At 34.7% G+C, this 26548-nt stretch overlaps 1 protein-coding gene across 4 annotated transcripts; it reads left to right on the top strand.

Annotated features, from left to right (window-relative positions):
- Positions 1-4942: 4942 nt before the first annotated feature.
- LOC115976616 (probable beta-1,3-galactosyltransferase 2) lies at positions 4943-12723 on the top strand. 4 transcript variants are annotated; one of them, XM_031098028.1, is made up of 12 exons: positions 4943-5464; positions 6812-6905; positions 7448-7485; positions 7608-7819; positions 7966-8029; positions 8275-8347; positions 8495-8615; positions 9645-9732; positions 9827-9952; positions 10220-10329; positions 11524-11713; positions 12316-12723. In XM_031098028.1, exons 1-11 carry the CDS (start codon positions 5355-5357, stop codon positions 11670-11672), a joined length of 1185 nt encoding a protein of 394 aa, XP_030953888.1. In that variant the 5' UTR covers positions 4943-5354; the 3' UTR covers positions 11673-11713; positions 12316-12723. The 4 variants fall into 4 exon arrangements, with proteins under 4 accessions (XP_030953888.1, XP_030953887.1, XP_030953886.1 ...); XM_031098027.1 differs by having other exon boundaries at positions 4944-5464; positions 12328-12723; XM_031098026.1 differs by lacking the exon at positions 12316-12723 and having other exon boundaries at positions 4944-5464; positions 11524-12091.
- The last annotated feature ends 13825 nt before the right edge of the window (positions 12724-26548 follow it).

Genomic DNA, 26548 nt, shown 5'->3' on the forward strand with positions numbered 1-26548 from the left:
AGTGATATTTTTATGTGGATGGAGGGTGTTCCACCACATCTTTTTAATGTTCTTCTTGCCAATTATGGCTAATTTTTTCAATGAAAGTTTGAGGTATTTCTTTTCAAAAAAAAAAAAAAAGATCTTAATTCGAAAGATACTATTCGTTATTCGTTATATATATATATATATATATCTATAGAGAGAGAAAGAGAGAGAGAGATGATCGTAAAATTGATAGATGAATAATATCGAGATGATAAGGGGGAAGAAACCATTTTTCTTCTTCTTCTTGTGTAATGGGTAAAAATTATAGAAAAAAAAATGAAAAATAAATATGACTTTACTTTGTTTGTTTCAGAGAAATATTGAATTATATATATATATAAAAAAAGAAAAAAGATAGTGTATATAAATTAATTAGTATGTCATTATTACATAACTATTACATAACTAAAAATCATATGAGCAATAAAACGATTAAAAAAAAACACTAAAAGAATTACCTTGTAGGAAATGACTACTCCTTTTGAGAGAAAAAAGAATGAGATTTTTTTTTTTTTTTTTTAAGATTAAACAAAGGAAGAGAGACATTTGTTTTATGTTTGATTTTTGTAACTGGCTTGATGTTTAGAAGGAATAAGGAGAGATGGAAATGCCTAATTTTAAGGGATATGGTAACTATCTAAAATTTAGGAGTGTTTAAATTAGTATTTTTACATATCTAACCTTATTATTTAAACTTTTTAAACATATAACTTTGAGGGTATTTTGGTACACAAAATGATGAAACCCAAATGAAGAATCCTGTTATTAGTAGTACTAGACTAATCACATGTGCTTTGTGCTGCAGTAAGACTCTTTTTTATTTTGGATTTAGTGAAATAATGTTTAAAAGTGAGATAAAGATGGTGTTATAATTTTTAGGATCTTGATAAAAGTTTGAAAACCTAAAACTAAGGAACTTGTTTAAAAATAATAAATTACTCTTTTAACCATTGTGTGGGTTCTTTTAAAAAAAAAAAAAAAAACAGCACACAGGCCCAAGTTAAAGAACAGAGATCCTAGGTCTGATACTTTATGCTTTAAGGGACTGGGTTTGGTTTACCGCAACTAAATTGAGCTGATTTCGAACTAAGTGGTGCACAAAGCACTGATCCTACAATACATACATACTAACATACAACAAGCATATACGTATTGAATAGCAAGGAACAGTAAAGAATGATATATGAGCAAGAAAAAGTAAAATGAAACGTTAGGGATCCTCAATATAATATGGAATGTCTCATTATTTTCTTATGTTTTGTGATACATCATGCTCACTAGGACGTGTTACAAGGTCCAAATAAGTTCAAAAATTACAGACTTAGATTATTCTTTAGGCCTCTAAGACTTGCGAAATTTAAATTCCTTTAGATCCAAGTGTGTTTTCTAGTAGTTATTTGAGGATCCTAGACGCTATTTACCCTCCACTTTCTCCCTTTTTTGAATTCTGACAGAGTTTTCTCAAGTATTTTTTACTTCAATTGACTGTGGCTGAATGTCCTTCACTATTGGCTGCTTACCCTTTTATAGTGCCATCCTAGGGTTTCTGGGGTACTATTGATTCCCTTCATTTGCTTTCATAAGTACCAAAACCAATGTTATGTCTGCAACATTGGTGGCTGATCCCTTCCTCATTCTTCATTATTTTATTCTTTTGAGTTCTTCTTCAAAAATCCTATAGTTGACTTTCCCGTTCTAGGGAGTCCTAAAAGGCTGACCTTTGTTTTTTTCTTCTCCAAGCCTTTTAGATTCCACTTTTTCAAACCCACCTTTTGGCTGCTTTTCCTTTTGTCATTTTTCCCTAGTGAGTTGATTTCGTTTTGTCAAGCTGAAAGATCCCTAACCACCTTCCTTCATGGTTCTTCTTCTTGAGTTCCCTGAGGTACCAGACCCTTACTCATGAGTTGTTGATTCTCAAGCTTTCTGATTCCTTTTCTGCATCATTGAGTGGCTGATAGGGACATATCTGTTCTAGTTCCTTGTGTTTCTTGGTATATCCCCTTGAACTGTTTTGATCCCAACTTGGGTTTGCTGCATGTCCCGAGGATCCCAAGCTCCTGGGAATTCCCAAGTATCCTAATCCAGTTCTTTTCCTGGGCTCTCCAACAATTTTTTAAACCTTTGAGGGTTGGGCCAGGCTTTTTCTTTCCTTTGTTTCATGAGGTCCGAAACTTGCCCATTCATGGATTTGGGTCCCTCCTTATGGACCCTTAATTGGTTTGAACCTCTCTTCCTTGTTTTTTCTTTATTGGAGGCCCAAATGCTTTATTTTCTTGGACTTCGATCATTTGTGTTGTTTTGGGCCTTGGTTCAACATTGTGATTTTTTGGACCTCAACAACCATTTTGTGTTTTTAAATTTAAAATTATTCAACTAAAAGTTATGGGTATTTTAAAGAGTTTAAGAATTTGTATGAGGATATTTTAGTACGCAAAATGATAAAACCCAAATAGGGAATTTTTTTTTTTTTTAATACAAGAAATCTTGTTATCAATAGTATAGATAGACTAGACTCATCACATGCACTTTGCATGTGCAATAGGACTTTTTTTTTTTTTTGGTTTAGTGAAATAATGTTTAAAAGTGAAATGAGGAACTTTTTTATTTTTTATTTTGGGTTTAGTGAAATAATATTTAAAAGTGAGATAAAGATAATGTTCTAATTTTTAGGATATTTATGTACGTAAGAGTTGATAAAAGTTTGAAAGCCTAAAACTTATAATTTTTTTAAAAAAAAATAGTAAATTACTTTTTAAATCGGTTTGTGTTTTTAAATTTAAAATTATTTAAATAAAAAATATGCTTATTTTTTAGAGTTTAAGATTTTGTACGAGGATATTTTAGTATGCAAAAAGATGAAACCCAAACAAAGAATCCTGTTATTAATAGTATAGTTAAGTAATCTTCTAATTTTATATAAGAGAATATATATATATATATATATATTTATATATATAATTAGCTAAATTAGCTCACATGATTTTGTGTAAAAGTGAATGTATCCCATTTAAATTATTTTTATATTTATTCTATTTTCTCCCCCCCAATATATATATATATATATATATATATTTAATAGAAAGGCAGAAACTTCATTAATTAGAAAAAGAGAATACATCAAGATGAAGAGCCTGTTCTAAGAAACAAGGACTTGCTTCCATCCAAACTGAAAAAACCAACAATGCCAATTGCATGTTTAGCTAAAAGGGGTGTAAGTTTGTCTATTTTATATAAGAAGAAATCTTAAATTTGTCTTCTTTTCCTAGCGGGCGGGTTTTCTCCTCTTATTTCTCTACATATTTGAGAAAACAAGTTTTGTGTGCTTGCGGAAAGAAGGCTCATTCATCCTTCTTTCTTTTCCTTATGTTTTCTTCTATAATTTATACCAAACAGGTGAGATAACACCTCTCCATCTTCTTTTCATTTTTTCTTCCTTTCCTCTTTCACTGCAACCAAACAGACCCTTTCTCCTATAAAAAATAAAATTAAATAAACCATTTTTATTAAACTCTTCGGGAGTATAGTAAAAATGAATGTGAAAATTATGATGGAACTACATTCCCTCCTAAACATTCATCACAAGAAGAGGAGAGGAGAACACTTATTCTTGAAATGAAGTTAGAAATTCCAAATTTATCTTTGATAGGGAGAAAAAAAAAAGTTAATGATATATTAGTAAAAATAATTATATCTCTTTCATTTTCATTCCATCTTTTATGAACCCGCACAAAATAAAATACATCATATACAATCATTCATTTATAAATTATAATTTACTAATCTCATATTATTTCATTCTTTCATAAACTCCCAAATAGATATAAGACATTTGAGTGAACAAAACTCCCACTATTGTGAAGTTAGGGAGAAATAATTAGTAGCTAGCCTTACATCTAATCTTTTTTTTTTAATATCTTTAAGAGGTTGGTTCCCGAATGCATTTCCATCTTTTATAAACTCTTAAATACACTAGAAAAAAATACATCATATTTCATCCATTCATTTATAATCTACCAATTCCATTTCATTTAATTATTTTAGAAACTCCCAAATAAAGGACATCCTCAATGCAAAAAACTCATACTTCTGTGAGATTTGGAAGAAGTGATTGGCATGCAACCTTATTGCTAATTTTGTGTTTTATTTTTTAGAGGTTAGTTCCAGAATGTATAAAGAAATGAGATAAGGGCACCAATAAGATAGAAAAAAATGAATCGTAAATAGAAATAGAGTTATGGTTCGAATTCGATAAATAATATGGATGATATTGTCTATAATGATAGTCAAATGAAAGACTTTCTCAAGACTTTTATTGATCCACCTGAGATTTTGAAAATGAGTTGATTGAAATTGAAAATTAACTCATTGAAATTGAATAAACAAACAATTGAATTGGATTCAATTGGATGGTACCGATGAAATCTAGTGCAGTGCTAAACCCCATTTATTATGGAATTATTATTGAAAATATTTGCAACAAAGTTATAAATACATTGTGGTTTTATCTATGGGGGTCAAAATATAAACTTAAAAATGTTGGCCATTAAAAAATCAGAACTATATAATATTCAAAAAAAAAAAAATTAAATACCATAAAAAAAGCTACCATATATTTAGCGTTAAAAAAATTAAAAAAATAATAATAATTTTCTAATAAATTTCAATTCAATTATATATGATCTATCAATATATATATATATATATATATATATATATATATTATCAAGATATTGGTAAATTTTGCTACATGGTTGAATTTAATTAAGGGAACTTATGGTCTAATACCTAATTATGAATTGTATCACATGTGGGTCCCAAATAGTATACAATACTTTATTTGTTTGTTATCATTTATTTTATTTTATTTTTTTGGTAGCAAACCGCTGCTATTTATTTGCTAGTTGATACACACACATATTTCATTGATCCAAGCCGAGAACCTAAAAACGACCGTTTCCTAGTCCAAACGGCAACAATGTTACCAAAAATAAATCTAGTTTCTCTTCTCTTCTCTCTTGTATGCTGTCTAAACCCAACCGTTAGCTTCTTTACACGCAACAGTTATGATTGTTTTATTTAAACACTCTGTAAGTTTCATGCATTTATACATGGAGCTATAGGATGTTTCTATAAATTGGGATATTAAATGTTGTATAGAACACCCTCAGGCCTCGTCTGTATTCACCTCTCTCACCTCTAAAGAGGAGGGAGAGAGTGTGTATTCAGTGAAACAAAGTTCATATTATATCCGGTCTATTTGGTTTTGGCTCTCTCTATTTATATATATTTTTAACTTATATTGGGACTGACACTAAAGCTATAACAACATGTCTATGAAGAGTAGAGGAATGGGAATAGGAGTGTATGCTAAGTCTATTAACTTGGTCCTTTTGGTGTGCTTAGGCTGCTTCTGTGCTGGATTGGTTTTCATTAACAGGTATGTATGTTTTCTCAATTGGGTTTCTGTTACTTTTTCTTAATTTTCAGTTTTTAGTCCCTAAAGTGGTTGGTTTAATTGAATTATGCGTTTTTGCCTGGTGAGTATCAATAAACTTATAGAATTAGCCATTAGGTGAGACTCTGTGAAATAAATATGAAGAGGTTGTTAATAGTTAAGCCTTTCCTAACAGTTTAAGCTTTTGGGACTAGTGGAAATTTACCACAATTTAAGCTTTTGGGACTAGTGGAAATTTACCATGGTATGTCTTGTGTTCGAAACTTGTCTCCACTCTATTTTCCATTTTAAAAGTTGGAAGTCCAACGTATTAAGCCCTGCTTATCAAGGGGAGTCAGGACACGTGAGGGCATGTTTGATGATTAAATGGTTAAATTCATAGTTTCATTACAATTTGAGCTTTTGGACTAGTGGTAATTTATCAGATAGTTTGTGTTTAGCCGGTTATTAATGGCTGTTCTTGTGAATTGAATGATTGTTGCATTTCATCGAGAAGGGTTTGAATTGAACTAATGTTATCTAGTTCAAAAGGGTATGTGCGCTTTCTGATGTGGTTTTTGAATTTGTGTTTTTTGGACTCACATTAGGGACAATTCTCTCCTTTAGTCCCTTTGCACTAGTTTTGTTTGTATCTATCATTCTTTGTCATTTTATTAACAAAGTGCTACGTGACTTTCACTTTTCATTTTTGCTCTTTTAATGTTTCATGTAATTACTCCAAAAGAGGTTTAGATTTATGCAATAGGTAAAGATGTTCTTTTTCTTGTTCTGGTGTTTTTTTGTCAAACTCCATCAAAATATTATATACTTTTTAAATTGTGACTTAACCCTTCCTTCTACTATGAGCTTATAAGAGTCTTGCCTTGGATGAGATTTAGCTAAATTGTCCAAAGTTGATCTTCCTTATCAGTCTTCTTTCATTTTATTTGGCTGAGTGAAGCTACTGTAAATAATAAAGATTTATTTATTTATTTTTAAAATTACCTGTTTTATATGGTTTTAATTACTATGACTTGTGAAACTCAACCCAACTAGGCCAGATATTCGGAGGGGGTGAACTGGAGGTACTTGACATTTTACGTCTATATGATGAACACTTGATATTCAAAATTATATTTTCCCCCTTAATTCTCACTGAAAGATTATCTAATACTGCTTCTTAAGCTTATTATTTTACATTTCTATATCATTACTTTAGGCCACATTGATTTTATGCTGTAAAACCAGGTTTCCTTATCAATCAGTAATGAGCTTATTATTTACGTTACATGTCAAGGCAGCTGCTTGTTAGCATATGCATGTCATATTAATCGAAAAATTATGTATCAGGATGTGGACGGTGCCTGAAGCTAATGATATTGCAATAACTTCTAAACTCGAAGATGCCCGTATAAACTTAAAATCTGAGAATTATCCAAAACTTGTAAGTAAATGTACCAAACTACTAATAATGAGCCATATCATTCTCCACTTCTTTGGCTATTGATATTTATTATTGTTTCACATGAGAAGGTAGTTTTCTTCAAATGTACAGCTCTGACTCAGAAATTGTCAATATCCTGAAAGAAAGTATAGGCTTGTATTCAAGTCCTCCTAGGAAAATAATTTCTTTTGGAATCCAGATTTGACAACTAATTTTAATTTTTAATTTTTTTAGTTTTGGGAGAAGGGGGTTGGGTATGGATTAGTGAAAAGGGCCTCTGGTACCTGAGTTTTCAAAAGTCACCTACTTCAGTAATAATGTGCATACAAATTATGGTTCCAGATATGATTGACCAAAATATTGCAAGTCTCACTCTTGCTGCTTCTCAAAATCATTCTAGTTGCTTCTTGCAATCATTATTCCTTCCAATCTTAGCATTAAGTGTGCTTTGTTATCTTTAGCTTTAATTTTGCTTCTTAATGTAAATCACTTGCTTTGTTACATGTTTGTAATGAAATTTTCTCTAACTTTCTTGGTTTTAGCAGAAGGTTGTACAGCATAAAGGAAATAACAGTGTGGGGTAAGTTTCAAGGACCCAGCTTGATATTTATACTCTATTCTGATGCCTGTTTAGACTGGATTTCACTTATATTCCTCACGAGTGACCTAAATGAAAACCTTATCATTGTATATGACATGCAGGGTCTTGGATAAGACAATAACAAATTTGGAGACGGAATTAACAGCTTCTAGGGCAGCACATGAATCTATAATGCATGACTTTCCGACGTCGCGAAACATGAAGAATGTTGAAACAAATGTGAAAAGAAAATACTTTATGGTTGTAGGAATCAATACAGCTTTTAGTAGCCGCAAGCGAAGGGAGTCTGTTCGTGCTACTTGGATGCCACAAGGTGCATTAACTTGACTCCATATTTCTCTTTTACCTTCTCTCCCTCTCTCTTTTTCTCTCTCTCTCAATTTAAGAATCTTTTATGAATTGTTTCAGTTATTTGTCATATCTCATCTGTGATGGTTCTCATGGATTAAACATTATTAGGTGAGAAGAGAATGAAATTAGAGGAAGAGAAGGGTATAGTGATTCGCTTTGTTATAGGTCGCAGGTGATTTTCGTATGTCTTCACAGCTACTATCAATCATTACCACACTTACTGCTTGTATATATTCTTTTAGCACATGTGCTATATATTCTGTTTCATTAATAAGAAATGGAGTTTGTGACCTTAGCAAATAAATTGTCTGCATGAACTTATGATCTTTTCAGTAGCACAATTTTCTTTTAAGGTGGTGCTCTGAATAAATTAGCATAAATTATTTGGTTGCTTATTAATTGGCCTTTTGTCATTAGTTCGACATCTGGTGGTATACTTGACAAAGAAATTGACTCAGAAGAGATGTTGCATGGAGACTTCTTGCGCCTAGTGAGCTTTTCGTCTTACCCCTTTTAAGCTGTTATCTCAATCTGCCTGTGAAACTCCCAGTTACCTTTAAAATTTTTGTTAGTGTGAAGATAGACTGAAAAGAAATATTAATAGGATCTAATTTGTTTGGTCATATTGTGAAAGCAGGACCATGTTGAGGCCTACCTGGAATTATCAGGCAAGACTAAGACTTATTTTTCAACTGCTGTTGCGTTGTGGGATGCAGAATTTTACATTAAAGTTGATGATGATATTCATGTAAATTTAGGTAATGTTAGTTCCATTTTTTCCCTTCATTTCTTCCTTCTCCTTGCATTTTCTTTTGCAATATATCTTAAATTTATTTTAGTATTTGAGTTTTAGGATCTAGTTCCCCCACCCTCTTTTTATGAGTATTCTGATTCTACTAAAGTGATACAGCTATGGTTCTTGGGTGTGTATGTGTGTGCTTTATATGTGACTGATTCTGGCATTAGTAATAGAATACATATGACACTGCATTTCGCGTAAGTGATTGTTTCATTATAACAGCACAAGCCTATCTTTATCATAAAGCAATAAGAATCCATGTGATGTTACCAAACTGGATCAGACGTGATGCTATGATACAATAGTTGAACAGGACTTTTCAAAAGAAAAAAGTCCAACAAACATATCATACCTAAATAATATGTTTATATGGCTATGTGCATTGGAGAATATTTCCGTGGTCCACTAGATGGTTGTAAGTTGTAACATTGTTGTTTTGGCTCTCTATGTGATAAGTATTACTTGCAAAAAGATATTATAAGAAAGCAAGCATTTTCTGTTGAAAATTGAGTGATTGATAGTAGTGGAATTCCAAGCATCTATGATCTATATATTGCATTTAAGAATTGGCATTTTATCCCATTGGTTAAGAAGTTCATTAATGAAGTTACATTATAGATTGGTATGGTTGGCTGGTTGAATGGATTGTTCATTTTGATGAGCACAACTTCAATATTAACCATACGGCATGCCTAATGTGTCACGTAACAGAATTGTTTTCTTAAATTACTTACTCCTTTCAAATTTGTTACACCATGTTAGAAACATTTCAAATTACCACCATATTGGAAACTTGATTGTGATTGTTATAAGTTTTTGAGTGAATTAGTTCAAAAGTTTCTCTTAGAGGCTTCTATTGAACCATAGGATTGGCTCTATCTTGGGGTATACTTGTGAGAATAGGAATATATTTTAGGTAACATGACTCTTGTTATTACATTTGATCCTTTGTCTCATTTGAGTTTATTTACCTTTAAACTTACTGCAGCTATGCTAGGAACAACTCTAGCTAGACACCGTATGAAACCTCGGGTTTACATTGGCTGCATGAAGTCTGGTCTTGTCCATGCTCGAAAGTAAGCCAATTTATCCTTTTTTTCCCCCTGAATTAGCAGAATATATAGATATTTGTAAAAATCTGGTTTTCTTTGCATCCTTTCTTTGGAACAGGGGAATGAAATACCGTGAACCAGAGTATTGGAAATTTGGTGAGATGGGAAACAAGTATTTTCTACATGCTACAGGACAATTATATGCCATCTCAAAAGACTTGGCTATGTATATATCGACAAACCAGTAAGTTTGCAGTGTCTTTACCTTTTGGTTTAAAAGAAAGCTCAAACTTGTGATTGAATGGGCTATAGATGTATTAAGATATCACAGTTTTAATGGAACCAAGAGGTTCTGGTTCCATTGCCATGCACACTTCCAAGTTTAAGGACTTTGTGTTCCTCCTTCATCTTCATTTGTTAAATGTCTATTGCTATATATCAGAAAATTTTAAGCTGGCCTGTAGAATGGCCTTAAATCATTGGATGGTAATTTTGTTTGAAATGATCTCAGGCCTATACTGCACAAATATGCCAATGAGGATGTTTCGTTGGGAACTTGGTTAATTGGTTTAGATGTGGAGCATGTGGATGATAGGAGTCTCTGTTGTGGTACCCCACCTGGTAATTTAAACTTTTATTTTGTTGTTTTAATTACTTTTGGTTTTTCTTTTTATGGTTTTACCACCACTTTTTTGTTTTTTGAATATCATGTCTTGAATTAAAAGCAACTTAGTCAATGTTAAGCCACAAATGAAAGTTTTGATGTCTAAATATGTTATATAGTATGTGAAGTTACAATTCATCTTTTAGGGAACGGGAATATATCAGTGTTTCTGCCTTTAAACCTGGATCAACAAGTTATTGAAGCTCTAAGACCGATAGCTGGTTATTGTTTAGAAATAAATACATAAAGCACTTGATGGGGAATACACTTTGTTGCATGTAGTATAAAAATATTTAAACAAACTATTTAAAATTTCTGTATTTGTCATCTAGTCCCAGTAAAACCTTAATGTAAGACCTTTATTTTATTAAGAATTAAGATGTTTAAAATAAATAAATAAAACTGGATTTTCCCTTAGGTAATATTACTCTATATTTGTTCAATATATTCATTTATTTAGTTGCATTACCACATACCCCTTTAAGTTAATAAATTGAGAAATAAATTATTCAATCCTCCTCTTACAGTTTTAGTTTCATTCAACAAGCTAAATTTATTAAATTTAATCAGTCTCTAAGCTTGTCTGCCCATAACAAGAAGTGAGAGAGATATGGTACACTGCTTTCTTCACAAATATGTCTCTGTTATCACCATTGCTCCCAATTTTCTAAGATGACAATGTTTAGTATTCATATGGGTCATTGTTTCTTCCCTTCCTCTGTGTCTTAATTTAAAACATGAATATATTGTAGCCAGTATTTGTATTCCAATTGAAGGAAAAGAACAATTATGCGAAGGTTGGCATTTTGGCCTAACTGTTGGTCCAGAATCCAAATGCTAGTTGAATTGATTTTGGTCCACTATATATTATGGACCTCTCTGGTCCCTTTTGTTACAAATGATTTTTAATTCAAATGATTTAGATGACCTGATTAGCATATGCTCCATGGTCTTTCAAGAGGTTAAAACCATTAGCTACATAGACCAAGAACTTAGTCTGTTATAGTACAACCTCCATCAGCTGTATGGTGCTGAGAGATTTTTATTTTTCAGAAGAATGAAGATAGATTTTAAAAAAAATGAAGTGCTGCTTGCATGGATTTTCCTATAGGCTCATGCATTTGGTCCTGATGATGTAATTGTTCCTGCAGATTGTGAGTGGAAGATACAGGCAGGCAACATCTGTGCTGCTTCATTTGATCGGAAATGTAATGGGATTTGCAAGTCTGTTGAGAGAATCATGGATGTTCACCAGCACTGTGGCGAGGATGAGAACGCTATATGGAGTGCAAGCTTCTGAGAGACAGGGAGCCGTTCCCCCAAACTCAGAAGGACATACAGGTACCTGAAAGGCAAGCATGTGAATGGTCCTTTCGAGCCAATATCCACATATCATGTACGTATAGAGAATGTATATAATTCTGGCACATAGAATTATTATAGTTAAGGAGAAAAGGGAGGCCCTGCTACTTAGGGCTTCCGCATTTTTGCAAAGGAGATCAACCTCTCTAAACAGCCAAATAATGAATAGACAGTCACAACCCATACTTTATATGGTGAGAGGGCTTTATTGTAAGTTCTCTGACATAGCCATTGAGCTCAAAAACATGTAGTACTCTTTGTAAACAACTTTTACTGCCTTTTGCTTCATGAATAATACAGTGTATGTCATTCTTTCATGACTTCTCTCTCTCACCTTAAACAAAAATTGAGTAGTTATGTGATCTTTTGTTTTAGCTTTATCTGCTGGATGTCACAATACAGGTTTAGTTGATATGAGATATATTTATGATTTGTAGAGTTCATTATAATTTCTTTTAACTGTGCATCCTGTAATTATAGGTTGTGTATAGCAAATTAGTAGATGTTGAAAAGCTATTCTCAAAATTAACTTTCTTTGTAAGTAATGCGTATTTTTGGAGCATTGATTTGGTTTTTTTAAGTGGTATTTGCAGGTTGATTATAGCAAGCAAATCCAGCATAAATTCCTTATGTGAAGAAGCAATCCCACTGTCTTCAACTCTTCATGCACTCATTTGTCCATAAAATTATGAATGCTAAACATAAGATAGAATGACTTCTTCAACAAAATATGACAAAAAAAGAAAAAGAAGAGCATGGAATCCTCCTCATCCTCAATTTCATCTACTTAGCTTGCATTTAAATTACAATGTACATGTGCAAGACATCAACAGCTATAGGAAACCATAAATTTGATCAGCAAATTCATGGAACCAAGTTTGATCAGTTAGCCTTGGTAGTAAAATCTATCAACATAAAACACCCGGTACTATTTTTCTGGTTTAACCAAAATTAGGAGGGTTTATGAAATGGAAGATGTTTAATTCTAATTTTTCTGCCAATACATTCAACAAAAAAACCCTTCTAACTTCCCTCTCCCCTCTGTTTGTGTGTTTGTTTCTCAAAAAAAAACCCTTCTAACTTTAGTGGACCAGAATTCATGACTAATAACAAATAAATAGTAACAATCAAACGGAATATTACCTAAATAAATAAATGCAATTAAGAAGTGGAAAACGGAATATTGGCTGTTTAATAAACCTAGTAACCCATAGCCATAGGCCTCTCTCTGATAGCGATGACTATTATCATCCCATTTTGATCATCCTATAATTTTTCTATACATCCCGAAGACCCTTAAAAAGAGTTTTTCTCTTCTCTAAACCAATACTTGGGGGCCCTTAAATCGAAAGAAATGAATCCAATCATTGTATAGAAAAATCATCAATTTGTTTCAATTTTTTATTCCAATAATAGGATTAATCAAAATTATCTAAGTTCGACTAACTTTGCTCAAGTTGGATGGAGGGTTAACTGAGGTCAAAATGTGCCCATTTCGTTTGACTTGGCATCAAATCTGTGAATTTAGCTATTTCATATCTAAATCTCACTCTTGGTCAAGTTTTACCAACCTTGATAGAGGCTTGACTAGGGTTCAAATGCACTCATTCACCTTAATTAAGGCTGCATTTGGGAACAACTAAAAAGCTAGCTTTTAGTTTATTCAACTTATTTCATGTTGCCCAGGTGACATTGTTGATTATTGGGTAAAATATTATTTTGATCCCTAAACTTTAACAAACGTTTATTTTTCATCCCTAAATTTTAAGAAGTTTATTTTTCATTCCTAAATTATTGAAAAATTCATATTTCGTCCCTAAACTATTGAAAATGTTTTATTTATGTCCTTAAATTTTACTAAAAGTTTATTTTTTACCCCTAAACTATTGAAAAAGTTCTTTTTTATCCTTATTTTTGTCTCTATATCATTCAAAAAACTCTTTACTAAGTTTAGAGATGATAAAAGAACTTTTTAAAATTTAAGGACGAAAAACAAACTTTCAGTAAAGTTTAGAAACCAAAATAATATTTTACTCTTAATTATTTGTGGCCAATGTACTATTGTTTCAAGAGCAAACTATTAGTATTTGTTAGTGTTTCTGTGCCCACTTACATTATTTTACATAGTAAGTTGGTTTTCTTTTTTGAACATAAGTATTATTTGTGGGTCTCATATAACCTTCTCTTTACTTTCTATTTTCTTTTAGCATTTTTTCTATTATATTATTATCTTTAGCAAAAACTAAATAAATTATTCTCAAACTGACCTTAAATATCAATACATTGAATTTTATTAAATAAAAAGTGAGGTTTAATTTGATAGCAACCGTTAACTATGAGTTTAAAATGTATTTACCCAAAAAAAAATAAATTTGCCAACATGTTTTAACATTGAAAATCACTTAACTCTAGGGTAGGATCTATAATTCTAAGTAAGTTGAAGGGTACAGAAGAAGATTCCACTTACTTCTACTCGGCCCCACCACAACTATCCGTTTCACACAGTTCATCGCGTAAATCGGTAATTCCGCATCTCTTTTCCCGCCAAAAAAAAAAACCCCTCCCTCTTCCGCTATTTGATCAAATTGTGAAGATATTTTGAGTGTTAGGAGAAGATTTCTGTTTCTGACTGTGATTGCAAAATTTTCTGATCAAAGCTCGAACGCCAAGTCATTTTTGTTTCACAATATGGAATGCGACATGTCGTATTATAAATTTATTTCTGTAAGTGATTGCACCTGGGAGTGTTAGTTATTGCTGTGTACTCACGTGTAAGAGTTAGTTTTAGGTCTATTAGTAGCAGTTGGTAGTTAGGCTTGTTTTACTCTTTGATATATATAAGTCTTCGTATTCTAGCTTTGTTAATCAATGAAATACAGAATTTCTTCATTAATTTCTTGATACATTCTCTCTATAAAACTCTCTCTTTTTCCCTTAGAAGAACACAGTGGGTTCTTTCTGGTTTCAAGCTTCGTCGACTGGTTCTTTCACCGTTACAAGGCTTCTGGGCTGGTAAGTTCTTTCACCGTTAACACCAAATAATGAGCTGAGTTAGATTTAAGTTTATGGATTAATCTTTCAATTTCAAGAAATATATAAGTTTATGTATTTTTGTTCCTTTCTGCATTAAATGAATATGGGTTTTTATAACTGCGTGGATATAGTAGAAGCCGTGCTTGCATGTGAAAGTTGTTTGTGTATATGTTTCAAGAAATGTTTGAACGAGTAGATATATACTGCCTTTATTGTGAAAAATTTCTGTAGTTGTGCGTTACAATTAGTAGTAGTAGTAATTGTTTCTATATGTATACTTTGGATATGTTTCTTTAGGAATAGAAAAAAAAAATTTACAACTCAATAATCAATTCTCTCATGTCTTGCACCATAGAGCTTGTGTTTTAAGTCTCTGTATATGTGTGTGACTTCGCAATTACAAATAAGTTACAGAAAACACTCAAAACTGATTGATCGATGTTGCCCCCACATATATATAGCTTAATATATTATTAAGTGCAAATGTCTTACATGCAGGAACGGAACTAGGATTCGAAGTCAAGGGGGGCCAAACATGAATAAAAAAAATTTCATGCGAATCTAACCTAATTAATGTCTATTGAATATATATAAACAAAGAATCAACAAAAGAAAAGACATAAAAAAAAATTGTTTCTTAGTACATTTAAACTAAATTATCTATTAAAATGGAATTCAATTATTGTTTTAATTTCCAATAAATCATATATGATGGACTTTGTACAGAATTTAGTTGCAATCTCTCTTTTAATGTTCAAAATTATAGAGTCCCTTATAAAATCTTCTTTCATAATAAAAAGAACTCTATGAAAAATTTTGGTTGAGGATTTTCATAAATTGAGATATCTTCATTAAAGGTAGGTAATGTTGCATCACTAGCAATTGACTTCTAAAATATTTGTATTTATTTTTGAAAAACTAATTAGTTCCAAAAGACAAAATAACTTTATAAACTATCACGACATAACTATATGCACAGGTGATACACAATGTTAACTTATAGCTGACAACAACAAAAAATTCTAATAAACAGTCTACAATAACTAAAAATCATACTTGGAAAAAAAGAAGGAGAAGTTAAAAGTGTATAAAACTGTTAACTAACTGTGTAATACCATGAATAAGTTAAAAAGTAGTATTAAATATATATATATATATATATATATATATATAATTGAGTTCGAAATTTCAAATTTGTCAATTTGTCTATACTTTGCTTAATATGTTAAATTGACAATATATAGTGGCAGACAAGATACCGTTTTTAATACAATAATATTTATATTCAAATTTAATAAAAACATTTATTGTTGTTAGTAACTTGTGGTTGACATTCCACAGTTTTACTATTAGCTTATATATAGCCTCCTACAAACCACACACTTGGGGTAAATAATTCCACGCGCAACAGTAATGGATCCATGTCCATTTATCCATAGAAGAGAGAGATATGGAGGGAGAGTGATTATACATTTATATTAGTGAGTGTGAGCAACGGCAAAGCAGTGGGAGTAGTGGCTAGTGGTTGTTCTTCCTCAAATTTTCTCCTTAGGTGACATGCGGTTGGCTTGGAAGGTTAATTGTTAGATTTCTCTATCTCTTGAGTTTTTTTTTTTTTTTTTTTTTTTTTTTTTTTTTTTTTTTTTTTTTTTTATCGGAGCCTCTCTCTCTTGACTCTGAGTATAACTGTTAGGAATTTCAGATTTGTAGAAGTGGGTTTGTATTTGTACTAAAAAATTTGTTTCAGTAGGGGCGATGGGCCAAAAGAGTAGGCCATGCATGTAACCATTTTATTGTCTTTGGATTAATTTAGTTTGAGAGGGGTCAATTTTATTTCATTCTTCTTGAGGGAAAGGAGAGGGGTGAATGGGCAAATATAATTTTCTTGGGGGGGGGGGGGGGAATATAATTTTTCTTGAGCTTATTTTCTAAAATCTTAAATATATATCTACTATTTAATTTAAAAAAAAAAAAATTGGGGGGGGGGGGTGTGGGGGCATAGCCCCCCTCAACCTGTACGTGGTTCCGTCTCTGCTTGCATGCACAAGCATGTGATAATGGAGAAAAACTTGCATTAAAAATAACAGCATAATTTTTTGTTATTGAAACAATAATCAAGATCAGCGTGCTCTCATGCTCTAGAGCATATGGAAGCAGTAGGTGTCTTGCTGTCTTTCATTAGCAAGAGGTGTAGTGACCTCCATTGAGTGTGGTCATTTTTTCTCTTTTCCGTTCATTTGTCTTGTCCAGGTTAGGTAGTACGTTAACTACTTAGGTTCCATATGAAATGGAAAGTGTGGAAGAAGGGTTAATGGCTAAGGAACTTGAGAAACTATGGAATAAGCTCTCCTTTACTAAGGAGGAGGATGAAGATATTGGGTCCGTTTGGATTGAGCTTATTGTTGCTGAAACTGAAAACTGAAAACTGAAAACACTGTAGCAAAATAATTTTTAAATGTGTAAATAGTACTGTGGGACCCATTTTTAATATTTTTTAATGCGTAAACAGTGTCAGCACAGTGCGTGAATAGTGTATTTACTGTTCATAACAGTAAAATTTGTCCCCCCAAAGTCAACAAATGAGGGCCAAAAAAAAAAAAAAAAGGAGAAAACGTGAACTCCAGAAAACGCGGACGCAAGACACGGAGCGCAAACGCTCACATTGTGCTTGGGAGTAGTTGCACGAGAACTGCCAGAGAAGTAGGGAAAAACTATGTAGTGATGAAGATTTTGGCGCACAGAAGCATCAGCTTGGAAGCTCTGAGGAAAATTTTGAAAATGATGTGGAAACCAAATAAGGGAGTCCAAATCTCTGAAATAGAGGAGGACCTCTATCTGGTGGAGTTCAGCTACAAGAAGGACAAGAAGAAGGTTTTAGATCTATGTCGGTGGAACTACGACAAACAATTGGTCCTTATCCAAGAATTCGAAGGGGAATTAATGCCGAAGGAGATAGTTCTGAAGTGGTCTCCACTTTGGGTCCAAATCTTCAATCTCCCATTGAAGAGCAGAAAGAAAGAAACAGGTGGGTGATAGGGTCGAAGTTAGGGAAGGTCTTGGAGGTGGATGTGCTAAAATTCAGGATACAATGGGGAAGGTGTCTACGTGTCCATGTTCGAATAGATGTCACCAAGAGGTTAGTATGGGGAAAGAAACTCACCATTGAGGGAGGAGAGAGTCAGTGGATAAACTTTAAATGCGAAAGGTTACCAAACTTTTGTTATCAATGCGAATGCTCAACCATGCCTTAAAGGAGTGCCCCGATAAGACAGGAGTCAACAACCAAGCAGCGGAAGAGTGTCTCTAGTATGGACCTTGGTTGAGGGGTGAATCGATCAGAAGGAATGGGTGGGGAACTACTCAAACCAAGTTCGGGGGGAACACTGGTATCACTCAACCGGCAAACGGAGTTGGAACAACAAAACATGCTAAGTTGACTCGTGCATCACACCATTAGTAATTAAAGCTTTTGTTCAAACAGTGGAGGGAACTCACCATGGGTGGATCGGCGAACTGGAGGAAACTCAAACAGTGGATCATCGAATTGTGGGTAAAGCTCGAACTGGTATGAGGGAGAGGGCGACCTGCGTTTGGCATGTCTTGCTCTGTGGAGCTTGGTCACAACTGAGCTTGGAGAGTGTCTGTGAGGAGTGCGTGTGAGAAGGTTCGAGAGAGTGTGTGAGAAGTGTAAATGATTTGAAGGTAAAATAAAACCTGAAATGGTTTTACGGGCCAAAAGGGTTATTTTATGGTCAACGCGGAAATTGATTTCCGTTTGACCCAATTTTCTATGCTTACCAGACACATAAAGGGGTGTAAAATGATTTCTTGAAACCTTTTTCAGTCAAAACAAACGGACCCTTAGCCCCCAATTCGGGATGAAAATCCTCCATAAGAGATATCAATGTCAGAAGCCAAAGGAAACTTACCCGAGGCTTTACATGAAAATGGAATTAGAATGGGAGAGGTGAGAAAGATGGATGGGACAAATACCTCTTTGGATGAAACATCAGAGAGACTAGCTAAAACATAGACAGACAAAAAGGTGGTTATGCAGTGGGATGAGACAAGAAGCCAGGAGAGGGAACCTATTTTTGAATTTGGTCTTGCGCTAAACCAGTGGGCCAATAACCAAGAAGGGGCGGGAAGTGGCCCAATTAGTAATTAAAGCTCGATGGCCATGACTTATGACTCAAAGTTGGGGTGGGTTTTTGAGTAGTTGGGCCTAAAAAGTGGACATTGTAAGAGGCTCGCAAAGGGAGTAAAATCCAAGCCAGCCTAAAACAAAGGAAACCTAAGGACCCTGAAACGAGAAGGCCCAACACCATTAGAAGAGCTTGATCCAAATCTCCCAAAACAGAAACGAAGTAAGGGAAAAGGGAAAGCTAATGAAAACCTAGAGAATGAAAACCAGAGGGATGGCTGTGTGGCGGTGGTTGCTAAGCAGCATCGCTGAGCCCGATGAGTCAATTTGCGTGGAACTATAAGGAATTGGGGTCATCTTTGCTGTTTCGCATTCTCATCGACGAGATGAAAGCGAAAGACCCCACTCTAGTCTTCTTGGCAGCGACGAAGGCTGGAATTAGTCAGATGAAGGGAATACGATAGAAGTTAGCGTATACTTAGGGGATTATCATCCCCAAGGATGGCAGGAGTGGCGGACTTGCATTGCTGTGGAAGGAAGGCACTGATGTCAAATTTAAGAGCTGCTCAAACTCACAGATTGATGTGGTGGTTCACGGCATGCTCTCCTTGGATCCATGGCATGTCACTGGATTTTGGCAAGAGGGATATTTCATGGAAGCTATTAGATGCCCTCTGAGCTCAATGTGACATGCCGTGGGTTGTCTTCGGAGATTTCAATGAAACAATACACTTTGATGAAAAGTCTGGGGGAGTGGATAGAGATGCAAGACAAATGGAAGCCTTCAGGGAATGCCTAAGCAGATGCGAATTGGTTGATCTCAGGTTTATCGGGCAAAAGTTCACATGGTGCAATGGTCGCTTTGGGGAACAACGAACATTACTTAGATTGGATTGAATGGTAGCCAGTGAAGGCTGGACAGAGAGGTTCTCTGAAGCAAGGGTCTTACATTCTTTCATGCCAATATCAGACCACTGTCTGATGATCCTGAATCTCAGCAATAGGCCACATCAAAAACTAGGCAAGAGGAGATTCCTATTTGAGGCAATGTGGACAAGGGATGAAAAGTGTAGAGAGATGGTGGAATTGGCATGGAACCCACTTGGAGGAGACCCGAGTAGTCCGATTATGGATAGAGTAAAGAGATGTCAGGTGCAGCTTCAAAGGTGGATCTGGAAAGAGTTTGGAAATATAAGTTACTTCTTGAAACAGAAGAAGGATCGGCTACAACAATTGGAATCTCTTAATAGCCTTCATGAAAAATGCAGAGGAGATATAGAGCCTAAAAAAGGAAATAAATGAAGTTTTAACTAGGGAGGAAATTATATGGAGCCAAAGATCAAGGGCTTTGTGGATTAAATGGGGCGATTGTAACACGAAATTTTTCCATGCCAAGGCTAGTCAAAGGCAGAGAAAGAATTGCATCATGGGATTGATGGACTCGGAGGGGAGGTGGCAAGAAGATCAAAAGGAAATTGAAAGTACCATTTTAGAGTATTTTTCCACCATGTTCAAAACAGGCCAACCTGCAAGTTTTGATGCCAGTCTTATTGCCATCCAAACCCCAGTATCCCCAGAGATGAATGATATGTTGCAGCAGAATTTAAGGCGGAGGAGGTTCAGAGTGCACTTAACCAAATGCACCCCACTAAAGCACCGGGCCCAGATGGTATGTCCCCTATTTTTTATCAAAAATATTGGGATATAATTGGTAATTCTGTTATAGATTGTGTGCTAAATACTTTTAAGTCGGGTGTGATGCCGAGCGGCCTAAATGATACTTACATATGCCTCATCCCAAAAGTCGAATCCCCTAAAAAAATCACTAATTTTAGACCGATTAGTTTGTGTAATGTTATTTACAAGATTATTTCTAAAGTACTTACTAACCCGCTAAAAAGAATCCTAGTAGAAGTGATAAGTGAATCTCAAAGTGCCTTTGTTTCAGGGAGGCTTATAACAAACAATGTCCTCGTGGCATTCGAAACAATGCATTGCATTGACAAGAGAAGAAAAGGGAAAGACGCTCTAATGACCATATAACTCGACATGAGCAAAGCCTACGATAGGGTGGAATGAGGATATTTGGAGGTAGTTGTATGTAAGATAGGATTCCATGAGAGATGGATTGAGCTGATTAGAATGTGTATTAGCACGGTATCCTACTCGATGTTGATTAATGGGGAGGCAAAAGGCAAAATAACTCTCTCTAGGGGCCTTCTACAAGGGGATCCAATATCCCCATATCTGTTCTTATTGTGTACAGAGGGGCTGTCCACGATGATACAAAAGAAAGAGATGGAAGGAAGCCTTAGAGAGGTTGCGGTCAGTAGGTGTGCTCCAAAGATATCCCACTTGTTTTTCGCCAATGATAGTATAATTTTTAGCTGAGCCACAGTTGTTGAAGGACAAAGGGTATTGAAGATTCTTGAAGATTATGAGATGGAGTCGGGGCAGAAACTAAATAAGGATAAAACTTCCTTATTCTTCAGCAAGAACACTAGTAAAGAAGTCCAGGATCGAGTTAAACGGATGTTTGAAGCCCAAATCATTCAGCATCATGAAAAGTACCTTAGGCTGCCTCCGTTAGTAGGAAGATGCAAAAAGAAAGCCTTTAATCACATCAAAGATCAAGTGGGTAGGAAAATTGCAGGGTGGAAAGGTAAGTTATTGTCAAGTGCGGGTAGAGAAATTCTCATTAAAGCGGTTGCTTAAGCCACCCCCACATACACAATGAGTTGCTTTAAATTACCGGAGTTTTGTGTAAGGATTTGAAATGAGGGAAAAAAGAAAAAGAGAGAAAAATGGCATGGGTTGCTTGGGAAGAGCTTTGTACTCCAAAAAATGAATGAGTTATGGGCTTTAGAGAGCTTAGGGTGTTCAAATTTGCGCTTCTTGCAAAGCAAGGATGGAGAATTCAATAAAACCCACAATCTTTGGTCCATAGAGTGTTCAAAGTGATATACGTCGAAGGGTGCTCTTTTAGGGAGGCCCAAGTGGGGAGAAATCCATCCTATGCATGGAGAAGTATCATGGTAGCAAAGGAAGTCGTTACAAAAGGCTTTAGATGGATTATAGGTAATGGGAAGAGGGTGAACATATGGAAGGACAGGTGGATTCCTACCCCAAAGTCCTTAAGGTGGTCAGCTCGAGAAACTCAGTCCTTGAATTAGAAATGGTGTCAAGCGTCATAGATAGGGAGTTAAGATCATAGGATGCAAACAAGGTTAAAAGCACTTTCCTTCCCCCATGAGGCTGAGGTAATTCTTAGCATCCCTATCAGCCCTTGCCTCTTAAACGATTCTCTAATATGGGCATGGACTCCTACAAGTCACTTCTCTATGAAAAGTGCGTATAAAGTAGCTTAAAGATGGTTGAAGGAAGGAAATGCTAGTGCTGAAAGTGGTGGTAGCTCTGATAATACAAGGTTGAGAACAATGTGGAAAGAGATATGGAAACTTAATTGCCGAACAAAATAAGACACTTCATGTGGAGGTTGTGCAAGAATATTCTCCCAACCAAGCATCGTTTGAAGTCAAAAGGAATTATCAAGGAAGATGAATGTGATTTCTGTGGTTTGAGTGAATCTTCAAGCCATACACTGTGGGGCTACAAGGTCGCTGTTGAAGTTTGGGGCGCAATAAGACTTAAAATGCCATTCATTCAAAACACATCGAGGGATTTTATTGATATTGTTTGGACATAGGATGTAGTGGGATAGGGATTGTTATCAGAAATGATCGGGGTCAATTAATGGGGGCATTGTGCAAGAAGATTGAACTCCTTTTAAAGGCACTTGAGACGGAAGCTGTGGCAATGGAAGAGGGCATCCTACTAGCCTGGGATTTGGGATTGAAAGATGTTGTTATTGAGAGTGATTCAATGGTGGTGGTTTGGGCTTTGTCAAAAGCTACCCCTCCACTATGGTCTATTTAGAAGGTGATGGAAGGATCACGTCAAAATCTGAGCTATTTCAACAATTGGAGTGTTGTTCATGTTTGCAGAAATGACAATAAAGCAGCTCACATGTTGGCTAGAAGTGCTAAGTTTATCCTAGGTAGTGTTATTTGGGTGGAGGATACCCCTCCCATTATTGCAAAGCAAGTTCTCAATGATGTAATCTATCTGAATCATGATTCTGTTTAATGAAAGTTAATGGAAAGTTTATTATCAGCATATTGTTATGAATCCAAAACCATAAATCTAATCTATATTTTCTATTTGTGCAAAGACTCTTGGTAGATACGAAGAGTAAGAATGGCAACGGGTCGAGTTCAGGTCGGGTTTTACTATACCTAGACCTGACCTGCGGGTTGAAACTTGTGACTCGAACTCGATCCATTTATCAAACAGATTTTTTATCTAGGCTCCAGATCCGCCCTACGGGGCCCCGTGAGCCTCGTCCAGCTAGGCCAAATTTAGGCCTAATTCTTTGCCCAAATCATGGCCCAATCACAATCTATTTTTTTTAAGGCCCAGATGCCAAAAATAGTCCAAAAATAGGCCCAATTAGCTTAAAATATGAAGAGAAAAAAAAAAGGAGGAAAAATCTTACACCATGGCATAATTAAGAACCCATGATGCATATACTTATACTGGATTGTCTAAAATATATAGAAACACAAACCAACTTTTTTTTTCTCTTCTTTGTTAATACAGATTTTTCACTCATATAAAAAAAAAAAAAAAAAAATACAAATCACCATCCCAAACATAAATAGAAACACAAATTAGCTTCTTCTTTTTTGGGCTCTTCTCTGTTAATACAAATTTTTTACTAAAAAAAAAACACAAATCACAAACAAAAAACACAATCCCATCCTCCGATCATTTTATCTCTCTCAGATCTGATCTAACAATCCCGTGCTCCTTCGTGACAAATAGCAACCACCACGAGATTTGTGCTCCTCCGTGACTGGGTGAGGGTCGGTTGAGAGAAAACGAGTGAGAGTGAGAGAAAACGAGTGAGAGTGAGAGAGGACCGAGAGGTAAAGGGTGGCGACGCTGTGTGAGGCCGTGAGGCTAAACAAGGTGAGGAGCGTGAGGCTGAACAAGGCCGTGAGGGGAGCGCTTGAGGCCTAGATTCTCACCGCTGTGGGTTGTTCCTGTTGCCGCCACCGATGCTTCTGCTCTTGCCATCGTGGGTTCTATTGGTGGTGGGTTTTGCTTGTTGTCTTGGTATGGTGGTGAGGTTTTTTCATGTGGTGGGTTTTTTCTTGGTACCACCGCGGGTCTTTCCTCACCTCTCTTACTGCCACAACCACAAGCCACCCCACAATCACACTCTAATACTTCCTTCTCTCTCAGCCTTCTTTCGTTTTCCTTAAACCCCACTTTCCAAATTGGTCACAACCCCATTTTGTGGTCCACTTTTTCTTTCTTTTCCTCCATGGAAACTCTCTCAATCTGCCACTCCTCTTTACCTATGCGGCAACGCTGTCATTTTCCATCGTAAGGTGCAGGCTTTTAATCTTAACCTGTTGAGAACTACCACTGCTTTTCCCACTAAGTTTGGCCAGGCTTTGTTGGACTATAGGGTTGAGAAGAGAGAGTTAGTTGATGATGGGTTTTTGGAGAGCTTTGTCAATGTGCCCAATTTGATCTCTATGGGTCGATTGATTTATGGTCCTGTGCTTGATTGGTATGTTTTATTTTTTCTTCTAATAATTTACGTTCTGTTTGGTTGATGGGAAATTTGAGTATTTGATTAGAGGGTTTGTTAGTTTTGTTAAAAACCTGAGATTTTTGTATTTACCAGTGAAAATGCTTGTGTGGGTAGTGGTGATTAATTTCTGGTGGGTGGGTGGTGGCGGTATCATGTGGAGGTGGCCAATTTTGATCGTGGAGGTGGTGTTAAGTTATTTTTGTGGTTGGGGTGTGGGGGTTGGTTTTATTTGTGGTTGTGGGTGGAGAGATAGAGGTTAGGAAGAAAGAGAAAGAGAAGTAGTTTATAATTAGGGGTGTGCAAAAAACTAAGAAACCGAAAAAACTGCTTCAAACTGACTGAACCATTGCAAAAATTTCGGTTCGGTTTGGTTTTGGTTTTATTATATAAAAAACTAAAAAATTTGTTTCGGTTTTCGGTGGCAAATTTGAATGCACCGAACCGAACTGAAATATATTATTATACTAGTCGCTAACCCATGCAATGCACGGGAAAGCTATTAATAACTTCTCTAATATAAAAAAATATAAAAATAAATAAAATAAAATAAAATAAAAATTCAATATCATGGTATAAATTATATACCAAACCAATAAAATCTATCACTTACAAAGTAATAAAATCTATCACATACAATGAGATATCATGATAACCAAGAGCTTGAGATCATATTTAGAAAATATATAACTGATATAAGTACACTCCAATATAATTAATTACAAAAATATAGTTAATTCCATACTTATTCAATCAAGTATCTTTCATAAATTACATTAATCGTTCTTGATGTATCTAAATTCTAACATTGCCAGTAAACAAAGATGCTAGACCTCAATGGGATTGAAAAGGCAACATAATGCCAATTTACACAATTTCTGAAATCATTATTTCCACTATTGAGAGAGAGAGAGAGAGAGAGAAGGGTGGCTGTTGTGTTGCATCTCTTAAGAAGAATCTACCTTGTACATTTTTTGATATGTAATCAATAAATAACAAAATAGATGTACCACATTTAGAGTATGCACATTTGAGAGATTAAAAGTAAAGTAAAATGAGAAAATGAACCCACCTGAAGTTTTTTGCTCTCCCTCTTGATGTTGACTTTTCCAACATCTTCCAAAATCAAATTTATGTACTCCTCAAAGCCCTGTAAGGCATAAAAATTAACATTTGACCAAATTTACATGTATTCACTTAAAATTGTGAAAGATGCTAAAAATTAGGTTGATATAAACCTCTTAACCAAAATTCAACATTTTAATGACTGTACATCAATCGGCAATTTTGCCATTGTTACTTGCAACATATATCTTTTTACTCAAATATGGTGCAATTTTGGCCATCAAATTTTTCTCAAAAGCCAAGATTAGACAACCTCCATCCTGCATTACTCTAAGAAATCTATAGAATTACCCTAAAATCAAAAAGAACATGCCACAGCCATATGGATAGGAGGCAAAAAAAAAAAAAAAAAAGTACATGTTCACAAAGATTTCAAAGTAAAAAATATACATTATGTAAACAAAACTTTTTCCACCACTTCTACACCTTCTAAAACACCAAAATAACCAAACCTCCTAAAATGAAGTCATTTAATGCAATCTTTTTTAAATTAAGTCATTAAAATAACAACATATGACTAATAACAGGATTCTTTTGAAAACCAATTCTAAATAGTTCAAGGCTTCCAAAATTTGAGACTTTCAAGTTTCTTCTAGATTAGATAACTCTAAGTTGGACTGATTGTGCTCTTTCGGTAGTATTGCCTAGCAGATCTACTATTCAAACATTGCAATGGTTCCAAATCAACCCTTCAATATTCTATCATCAACGTAAAATTTAGCCAGTAGCTTCAAAAAGAATTTGATTTGCAAAATTCAGCCAATAACATTATACGGGTCTCTTTCAAAGATAGAAATCGGTCAAGTGCATTTATAAATATAATAAGTTTAGAGAATAATTCAGTGATATA

This window comes from Quercus lobata, chromosome 2 (assembly GCF_001633185.2).
Source record: "Quercus lobata isolate SW786 chromosome 2, ValleyOak3.0 Primary Assembly, whole genome shotgun sequence".
In the NCBI taxonomy this organism is placed as follows: domain Eukaryota; kingdom Viridiplantae; phylum Streptophyta; class Magnoliopsida; order Fagales; family Fagaceae; genus Quercus; species Quercus lobata.